General features: G+C 41.7%; 1 protein-coding gene across 1 annotated transcript; it reads right to left on the reverse strand.

Annotated features, from left to right (window-relative positions):
• Positions 1 to 6,632: 6,632 nt before the first annotated feature.
• Positions 6,633 to 9,188, reverse strand: SOSTDC1 (sclerostin domain containing 1). The gene is made up of 2 exons (XM_035562517.1): positions 8,984 to 9,188; positions 6,633 to 7,048 (listed from the first exon to the last, which is right to left on the reverse strand). Exons 1-2 carry the CDS (start codon positions 9,186 to 9,188, stop codon positions 6,633 to 6,635), a joined length of 621 nt encoding a protein of 206 aa, XP_035418410.1.
• Positions 9,189 to 10,472: the final 1,284 nt, after the last annotated feature.

Here is a 10,472-nt window from a genome sequence, read left to right on the forward strand (position 1 = left end):
GATTTGTAAGGGGCTCCAGTATTTGAATAAACAGTACCACAGTGTACTACATTCTTAAGTTAAGATTCAGACAGCACCTTGAGTGGTCTGTCTGATGAAGACTTCTATATAAAAGTATACAGAACAGTATTTAATTAAGGAAATAAAAAGTGAAACCCTATATTAATATTTACTTTATTCTTGTTAAAGGATGTTGCAAACATTTTCCTTTTGCAGAAGTTTCAAGATTCATAACTGATTACAAAAAGCTCAAGAGCAAGTAAGGGGACATTAGTTTCAGAACACCTAAAAGAGGTTTAAGGGGTAACTCACTACCTTTAATCTTAGAATCACAGAATGTCTTGGGCTGGAAAGGACCTTAAAGATCATCTAATTCCACTCCCCTGCTGCCATGGGCAGGGACAGTCTTACTCATAAAATCAGATTCCTGTAACAGTATCATGGTAACGCTGAGAGAGAATGCTTTTACTGGTAGACTTTATCTATGTTGTGAACAGGATTTTGATCAAAATTCCTCAGCAAGGAGTTCAGTTGTGTGGCAGACTGATAACTTTCTAAGAAGTATAAAGTAGGTAATTGAGGCAGTATTGTTCTTTCAGAAAGAGGAGGCTGTAGTCACACTCCAGAAGGTATGACCAATGCAGTGAGATGTCTTTCCTTTGCGTGGTAGGAGAAGACACAGGGACAGTCATGTGAATTTAGGCTTGGCAGTCTGTTAAATCCCAACGGTAGCTTGTGCATTGGCTAATGTTGAGCTTGGCAATCTGCAGACAAAAGTCTTTTGTAGTCTCCTGAAAAGTTGCAATGAGCAGAAGAAAAGGAAGGACATGCAACACATATTGTCCTCCACATAATTTTGTTCCATCTTTGAACCGTTTTCTCTCCTTTCACCTCTTCTAAACACACCCAGATTCAGACATTTCAGTATCTGAAAACAAAAGTTGCAGTGCAGGGGCACAACCTGTTCCATACAATCTGCCCTGGCTACCGTCCTAAAAACTGCAATAAAGATGTACAAAAGCAAAGGCTTCAGCAGGCCAATTTTTTTGCAGCTTTACATTTTAGAAACAGTCAGACCTCTGTTCTTCATCCCAGCTTAATGGCCATAGGGAGTCTAAAAGAGCTTTCTTCAACCCATCCCAAAAATAAATGAATAAGTAAATAAGTAAATAAATAAAGTAATAATCTAACAAGCAACAGATGTTTAAACTTGCTTCAGCTGCAATTAAAACAGTCTTTGTGCTACAGAGTCTGTGTTAAAGCTCTACATAGCCCCACCACTTCTCAGTGCCCGTTCATGTGGTAGGGCTAGACTTGTACTTCCATTTCTCCTTAGGCCCTCCCTCAACTCTCCGCTATTTTATGTAAAAGAACTGTAATGAATGTGCCTGGTTGGCTCTTCCTTAGCCCACTAAAGCATCGCATTTCACAGGCTGGATTATGCTTTTACTATGTTTCTTTTCCTTACTAAGTAACTTCTCACCAAGGCTAACAAAACAAATCAAATGTGGAACTCCTAGGTCAAGTCGTAGCATGACTTTTCCTCTGAGTAGTCAAAATTAAAAAATAATGCATCCAGTCATTCCAAAAAGAGATTTAAAATATTTCTATATCAAAATACAAGTGTATTTTATATAAACAATAATAAACAATAATATAATATATAAACAGAGCAGGGGACAAGAAATAAAATACTCAACAAAACATTTTTAAGTGATTTATTATTTTTTTACTTAATATTAAGTAGATGGTAACAAATACCACTTTTCAACAAGTGTCATCTTTGAGGTTTAGTAAACAGAACCATATTATTTTTACAGTATATTCTGATTTAGGCCTTTTTTCCAGAGATCTGATTTTTTTTGTTTGTTTTCCTTTATGTTCATGAAGTACCCTATTCCACAACTAGCCATAGTAAAGCCCTGGTTTCCATTTATATTAAGAGGTCCTCCGTATTTCTTTGTTTTTCTGTAGAGGCATTAAGACAGCCTGAATCCCAGCTAAGTAATGTAACATTACCTCGTTCACTGTAATATGTCGTCAAATCTAAGTGAGTTAGGAAAAAACAACCCCCAAAATGGAGTTACAATCCAATGTTTGTAAATATTTTTTCACTGATGAGTAGAGACTAGTTATTGTTATGGCATCTAGTTTGAGTAGCATTAACAATGAAGAGTATTTACGTGTCACTGAAGTACTGAGGAAGGTGGGTGTTTGAATATTAACTGGGTGGTAGGCAAGTTACTTGTAAATCACATTTTTCTGGTGTTTCAGTCCACATAACTCATTTGACAAGTGAGCTGAAAGTCTGGGTGCCTTTCAGAAAGATGCATGGGCAGGCTTTCTGTTGGGGTGGGGGAAGCGTTCAGGCAAAATTAACAAAACCAGTGACAGAATGTCTGCTTAACTCATAAATCTCTAGAGAAATTTCAGTTTTAGCCCAGAGATATGTTTATATGTATGTCAATGAAGTTAAAATCAAAGCCCCTTGCCTGGCCTAAGGGAAAGGAAACGCATCATGAGAATAGGATACCTTCCAACACTAAGGATTCCTTATAATTTTCCACTGAACACCTCCAGGTTAGTACTGTAGCAACAAGACTCCCACAGTGGAATGTGTTGAACAGCCCTTTCTTGATTAATGCTAGACTTCTCCAGGAAGGATATAAAGGTCAAGGTTAGGAGGACTGCAGTGATTTACTAGCAGAAATCTGTTGGGTGTTTTGAAGGATGTTATTCAAATGTCTGCTTTATGTCCAGATGACTGAACTTGGATCGGGCATTTTCGATTCCAAGGCTGCTAGAAAGGAGGGAGCAACAGATTTGTTACTGTTGCTAAAAAAACCTGAATAAATAAACTTCTCAAAGGGCCTTTCTTGTCTAGACTGCTAGTGTCAGGCCCTTCTGACTTCCGCAATTGATAAAGCCTTAATGACTCGTGCTATCTAGTACTGACTGCCTCCATGCAGTGTGCCTCTGAATGCTACCATGCTATCAAAACAATCAGCATCTGGCCAAGTTTCTATCTAGTGGTGTCTAAGGAAAATTGACTTCCATTCATTATGAAACAATTTACCCTTTAGCTGGGGGCAGTTTTCATCAACTGGAAAGTAATGAAATAATGATGGCAAATTAACAAATTATTTCTAATTTATTCACTTGTAGTTTTCTGAAGCAAGTGCAACAACTTACAAAATTATTAGGTTCTTTCTAAGATGTTTAACTTTACATATACAAAAAATCTGCTTCTTTTCTCAAATCTTGAGTTGCAGAAAAGTGACATTTTGTGCAAGTGGAGATTATCTTCCTTTGTTTTGACTGATTGTCCAGCTACCAAGAAGGGTGACACAGGTATTTATTTCCTTGTTGAAAATGAGGCAATGAAATTGAGCTTAATCTACGACTATAAGGAAATGCTTTTTTAAGAATCCCCTGGACTTAGTGTCTGTTTATAAGATAGGATATTACTGAGAAAGTCTCTATACTCTTATTGTAATAAATCTAGACTATTTGGTGATCTAATCTCTGTAAAAACTACTTATCAGCCTCTACGTTGTACTTTTTCAGAATATTCACATGCTTATTGCAGCTATTTGACTTAATATTTCAGGTGAAAACTAAGAAAATTATAGCATGTATGTCTTTCCTTGTTAACACTGAAACAAGCATTAGAAGATGTACCATATGTTAAATTATTTCAGTTTAAACAGTACTATTTTTTTCATTAAAGCTGCTGTAGATACAAGAACGATGGCCCATATCCTACCCACAACAGCTTTACGTTCGGGGACTCTCCATATAGAAAAAGCTAGCTGGATGTACTTGTATAATGCCTTTTGTCTGGATCCTTGGACAGACCCCTGTGAGTCTTGCAAGTAACAGGGTGAAATAGAAAGCAGGTTGTATAGGCCAGGTGGAAGCATTCAGAGCTAGGAGATGTATGACAAGATACCTTAAGAAAATTCATCAGGATGAGCCTCTTTCTGACACTACTTTCCTGCCGATCTCTCGTGCAAAAATCTGAAGTCCTGCCCAAAGACGAGACCCTAGGTACCTCAGGTGGCACTTCAAAGTTAAGTCACTGCTGATGGATAAAGCTTCTACTGGCTTCTCTTGTTTATTCAAATATACCAGTCTTGAGATGGGCCCTATGGTCTTTCTGTTGCATCTTCAGCAAATTTCCATGAAGTCATCTTAATGGAAGTGTGTCAGTTTATTCCCCTTCAGGTGTTCCTGTGTGCAAAGACAAACTAGGAAAGAGTTACTATCGCTATTGCTAAGTGCAATCTCTTATTAAATATGCACGTTGTTCCTACGGTCAAACTTCACTGACTATAGAAGGGTCATGAGCAAGATGTGTGCCTGTTTTCACTATTCTTCTAGCACTCAAACACAAAACAGGCAGGGCAACCTTACTGATGCAGTGACCATTGTCTTTTAAAAGAATTATGGTAAATTTTTGGTCTATTATCTCAGTCTTTTTTGCTTTATCATCTTGAAGAATTAGCCAGAGGATTTAAAAATTGATGTAAGTTTTGGTATTTGGGAATAGTCCTTCCCTTGTAAAAGAGATTGAATGAGACTATAATGTCTGTTCAAATCAAAAACTTTGAACTCTGTAGGTCTGCTGGCTTGATTTGCAATGTCACATCACCTCTCTCCCTGCTAATTCTTTTATTCATCTTCTATCATCTTAGGCTTAAAAAGAAGAATCCTTTAAGATCAGAGATTTTATTTATAAATGGTCTCTGATCTCATCGCTCTTATAGTTTCACGATCATAGACAAAACTTGAAGCAACTAGGTCATTGATGCATTTTTTTAATCGTACCACCCTGTATATACCTTTAAATGAAAAAAAGTTTGTATCTTTGCACAAGTAGCAGATTTTTAAGAGAATTCTTTAAAGTAGCTTTGAGGAAAAGTCATTAAATTTTGTCGTTAAAAGTCAGGATCCAATAAGTCAAGCAGCAGCAATGATTTTCAAACAGTTTCTATTTACAACCAAGGAAGATCTGAGCTAAGAACTTCATGATGAATCCTTTGAAATTAAAATGCAAGATTGAATGAGAAAACAATGAGAAGGTTAAAAGGAGCTCATGTGACACCTTATTATTAGGCAAGACTTTTCATTACTCTCTGCTGTCGTCTTATCTTTGGGTGCAAACAGGGTGTAAAAGTTAATCATTTATTGAACAGCAGTGTCCTGTGATGAAATCTTGCCCGTATTACCTCAGTATAGTTTGAAAGATTAAGACCAGATGATTCACGGACTATGTGTTGAAAAGTAGGTTGTTTTCTATATATTTCCTGACATGTCCTGTAATGATCTGTGGACGATGTGCAAGACTGCATTGGCTGCATGGGAAAGATTTTTTTCTGACTGTTATTTTTACCATTTGTCTTTGACTTGATCATCATCCTTAGTGTAAAAAAATGTGGTGTTTTACTAGCTTGTAAAACTTCCCAAATACACATTTCTTCTGCAGTGTACAACTTGAGAATTGTTAAATATGAACCTAGTTTGGACTGTTAATAAGCACCATCTGTTCAGTCGTGAACGATTTTTACATCCAAAAAGAATCTACAGAAATATTATTTTTATATTAAATGTCATGAATAGATTTTTTTTGAGCAGATGTTCTCCCACTTTTTAAGATTAAATGTTGTGACTGATTAAAATGTGTATATTTTCTTACATACAGCCAGACAATACAGTTTCTTAGCAGTATTTATTTTTGTACAAAAAAAAAAAAAAAGAAACCAATGAATTTGAAAGGAAGTCATATCTGTCTTTTGATTGCACACTTTTAAACAAAAATAATACAGAGTGGAGAATGAAAAAAAAAAACAACAATTTTTAATTTGCTACTTCAAAATAACATCTAAGTCTATGAATGTTCAAAATGAAAATATATAAACCAAGAATGCTAAAACGTCTATTTTACATTATCTACAAAATGTATGTTCTAATCCAGCCACAAATCATAGGAAAATACTTTGATACATGAGAAAAGCTATAAACATAGGAACATTTTGGAAGGAAATAACACACATAAAAGCTCATTAAATAATTACAACAACAAATAAATAGTTTGTTCAGCTTTACTTTTTGATTGCTGCCATGCATATTTTAATTTTTGGTATACTGAGATAAAAGATGAGCATGCAAGGCATTTTTTTTAGAATGAATCTGAAAGCAGATACTAGGTGTTGTATTTTAAGCTGTTGTCAGAAGTTCATAAAACATGATAGAGAAGGCAACAGACGTGATAATTAACTGTTCTCACGAAAACACACAACAAAGCATCTTTTTACAAAATAGACTTCAGTGAATATGTGTGGCAACTTTTCTATGCCTCCATGGCGGGAGAAAATGTCAAAGTTTAAAGTGTGGGTTTGGAAGGCTTGTATTATTCCCCATCTTGAGCACTTGGAAAATCACCCAAATCGTCCATATGCTGAGAATGCCCCTTTTGGTTTTGGTCAAAGCAATAAGCGTGCAGCGTCAGCTGAGAGCACAGCAATGGCAGACTTGTCTTTAAGCAGTCAGAACTGTAAAGCAAACGGTTACAGGTGAGCTCAGTTTTGGCAGGAGGAGCAGGAGGTGAGAAAGGAGAGAATGTCTGACTTCTAACTTGTACTGTGTTTGCTGGATTTACTGGCTCTTTTTCTCTCTTTGTGATGCTGGATGGGCTTTGCTTGAGAGGTTCCCTCAAAGTTGTGGCTGGACTCATTGTGCTGCCTGGTGTAGCGCTTGCACTTGCAGGCCGTGACCACAGTTATTTTGTAGGTTCTTATACTTCCATCCTGGCACTGCAGCTGGATCCTCTGGGTGCGAGTTTTGTCGTTGACGCATCTCCACTCCTGCGAGCTCCGCCTGCTCCAGTACTTGGTTCCGTACCCTCCTCCAATCCAGTTGGGGAGCAGCGGCAAAGGGAGGCATTCACCAGCACACACCAGCTCCTTCAGGGGGTTGATGCTGGTGCACTGGCCGTCTGAAATGTATTTGGTGGATCTCAGCTCCCGGCAGCCAACTTGAACCCGATCTGCAGAGTGCACAGAATGACAGACACTGAGATTCGGAATGCAAACATCTCCTTAACCAGACATTTTCACATTAACAGTCTGCATTTTGCAGGAGTTAAAGGAGGCTGTAATCTTTACGGGACATCTTTTTACTGTTGTGCCCCCCAACACAAGGGACTCAAGCACTGATGGTATCTCTGGGTACAGCATAAAGGAATCATAAGGATACGCACTTCAGCAGTTGTGCGAGAAGAGGCACTTTTATTCTCTGTCCTTCTTCACAGGGACATACCTTTCAGAAGAGAAAAAATGCCCCAAGGGAAGAAATGTTTCCTGCTTGTTCTCAGTCTAGGGAACTTGCTCTGTGATGTTTACAACAATTATGTTGGATCATTAGCAAGGGGGAAAACAGTGCTTTGGAAACTGTTTATATGCCTTTAAATTAATTTTAAATAGTATGTTTCTTGTCCTTCCACGGTTACAGCAGACTGAGTCTCCCATGAGCACTGATGCTCTGAACACAGACACTGTGGAAGTGATAACAGCTCAAGTTGCCAGGGAATGGTGTTCTGCATACAGTTTGAATGACTAGCAGTAGCAATTTCTGAGTGGCTGTTCTGCCTTCAGAGCAGAAGGCATCTGTCTGGTTGTAGTAATCTCTACGCTATGTGTAACATAGAGGATCCTGCAAATTCTCTCGGGCAACTGACATAGAATGAAAATGCAGAGCTTCTAATACAGGCATGTTTGTACCCGTCTGTATGTGCAGCTCTGCACCCTGCAATAAACACAACTGTTTATTTCAGTAATTACACTTTGAAATAAACGCCCACAGCGTGCTTAATTTTAATAAGCAGTCTTTACTGGCTATGCTCTCCCTCTTTCTGCAGGACAATTACGACGCAGATTCTACACACAATGCAATTAACTAACGCCTTTAAAATATAAGTAATTACCAGAAACATTTCAGAGTGAATCATGAGAGGCTTTGAAGGTCCATCTACATATCACAGCTGCGGGCTGCTTCTGTTGACTTTTGGGAAGCCAGTTGGGAAAGGGGACATGGAGTTAAGGCCACTCGCCTGTCCCCTGCGCCTCAGGGTGGGCAGATCTGCGGGGCGACCTGAGGGGCTGATCCCGCCCGACTTGCGGATGAAATTCAAGTTTCCCTTCCTGCAGCTGCGCTCAGGAATGTACCTGGGAGCAGCCGGTGGCGGATCCGAGTTTGTCTCCCCTGTTTCTACGTCTTTCCTGGCTCAGCTTTTCTCCAGTGACAGCTCGGTGACAGGGAATAGCTGCTGGCTGCCCCGGCCGCCTGGCCGTGAGGGGACGCGTGGGGGCCCTTCCCTCGGCACCTGGCGTGGCTCCGCGCTGTGGGGGCCGCTTCGTGCCCTCCCTTTCCAGGGCCGACTCTATTTTTATCGTCTCGCTGTGGGTGGGTCGGGTGTCTGTTTGGATTTCTTTCATTTTAGGGAGGCGGTCAGGGAAGGAGCAGATAAAGTCAGCGGGAGGTTCCCAGCTCCCCGCGCATCTGACACACGTACACAAAACCCAGGAGGAAACTACGGGAGGCAAGTCGGAGCAGGGCTCCCAGGTAAATGCCGAGCTCATTTGTTTACTCCCGCTGGAGGTGTAAAGCAGGTAGGCGCTCCAGCAGGAAGCAAAACCAAAGAGCGGGAAGAGAAATGGGAGGTTTGGCCGTCCTGCGCCTGAGAGCAGCCCCGACAGCCCCCACAGCCCGCTGAGGGAGGGCGAGCCGGGCCGGGGGGCGCTTCCCATCCCCTCCCTCCCCCGGGACAGCCGGGGGAAGGAGGAGAGCCGGCAGCAACCCCCGGGGGACAGCCGGCAGCGTCCCCCCGGCATCGTCCTTCACCCCCGGCACCTCTCCCCCCGGCAGCACCCCGCAGGAGAGGGGGTCGGCGGGTGGACGGACGGACGGACGGACGGATACTCACTGCCGCGCTCGGGCGCCGTGCCCGCGTAGTGCCGGCCGCCGTTCCGGGCCTGGTTCAGCGTGCTGTTGCTGCCGGGGCTCGCCGGAGCGGGTTTGACGACGTGCGAGTAAAGGATCTCGGTGGCATCGTTCTTGAAAGCCGAGAAGCTTTTGGCGAAGATGCAAGCGAGGAGCAAGGCGGAGAAGTGAACGGCAGGGAGCAGCATGGCTGGGGCGGTCTCCGAGGGAGCCCGGTGAAAGGTTTCTATGCTGCTGCTTCTCGGGAACTCTGCAGTCGCTCTTGGACGTTTCCCTTATATATTCAGAGAGGCTTGGCATCCGTTCAGGTGTAAAGTTGTGGAGAGCTTCAGAATGAAAAGCCACAAAAGGGGCGGGATCCCTACAGCAGCCTGCGAAGACCTCTTCCCAATGGGAGCGGGCAGCGAGCAGAGGAGGGGCTGGATGCTGGGTGCTGGGTCCTGGGTGCTGGGTGCTGGGAGCCCTCCTCGGGCTCTGAGGGCATCCCAAAGCCCGGGAACCACGACGGGCACTTTGGCCTCATGTCCCTGGCACTAAGGGACAGAAGGAGCCTCTGTGGCTCCTGCCATGTGAAGTCCCTTCCCCTCCTTGCCAGGGCGCCCCTCAGAAAAACTTGCCCGTTCCGTGAGGATGCAGAAGTTTGCGGATCTTGCAGGAAACCCCTAGTAACACAAAGGCTGCCTGCTATATGCCAAGATGGCTTAAAAAAAATTATAGTGAATAATTTAAAGTTGCCTCTAGATGTTTTAAATTATGCAGCTTTGATCAACTGTGTGGAACACTGCTGGAGAAACTACTTGTTTTAGGGGAATATTCTCTCCCTGGTGTGCACAGCTACAAGTATGTATTTCTGGATCACCATGCATAAAAGCATCTCCTCTAGGCTCCTTAGCACAAAATGTCCATATTCATAGCCTCTCACTATGCTCATTCACCAAACTCGTCTTTTTTAGTTTTGCACATTGCCTAGAGCATTTTTGTATTTTAAATGTATTATTTCATGTAATAAAGAAAACAAAGAGGGAAGAATAGTCCTTATTTTGGCATGTGCTTTTATTGTGTCACACACTTACTTGATTTTCCATAAAATTACATGGCCCAAATCCAAACACTAGTGTAAATTGAGATGCTGTCAGTAGGCCAATGCTTGTTTGCATCAGCAGTGAACGCTCTGTAGATTTCCATTATAAATAAAACAACTGTGATCAACACTGAAAGCTATAGTGTTCCGATTAAAAGGAAACATTTTCCTTGGGAGAAAGTACAGCCACGCAGGAGGTGACATCATGTAAAGATTAGCCTCTAGTCCCACAGCCTTTGTAACTGAGTTGATATCTATAGAGTCATGCTGGATTTTATTTGCTGTAATGAAAGCAAAGCTGGAATACAGATCAGTTACCTCTGCTGACAAGGTCAAAACCCCAGAAATTGAGAGAAGGCAGGGTTGTTTCATCCTAGTCACAAGCAGACAT

This window comes from Cygnus atratus, chromosome 2 (assembly GCF_013377495.2).
Source record: "Cygnus atratus isolate AKBS03 ecotype Queensland, Australia chromosome 2, CAtr_DNAZoo_HiC_assembly, whole genome shotgun sequence".
Classification (NCBI taxonomy): domain Eukaryota; kingdom Metazoa; phylum Chordata; class Aves; order Anseriformes; family Anatidae; genus Cygnus; species Cygnus atratus.

Coding starts and splice junctions, on each gene's coding strand:
- SOSTDC1 (XM_035562517.1), bottom strand. CDS start 9,188: ATGCTGCTCCCTGCCGTTCACTTCTCCGCCTTGCTCCTCGCTTGCATC. Junction 7,049..8,983: donor CACGGCGCCCGAGCGCGGCA/GTGAGTATCCGT, acceptor TGCACTCTGCAG/ATCGGGTTCAAGTTGGCTGC.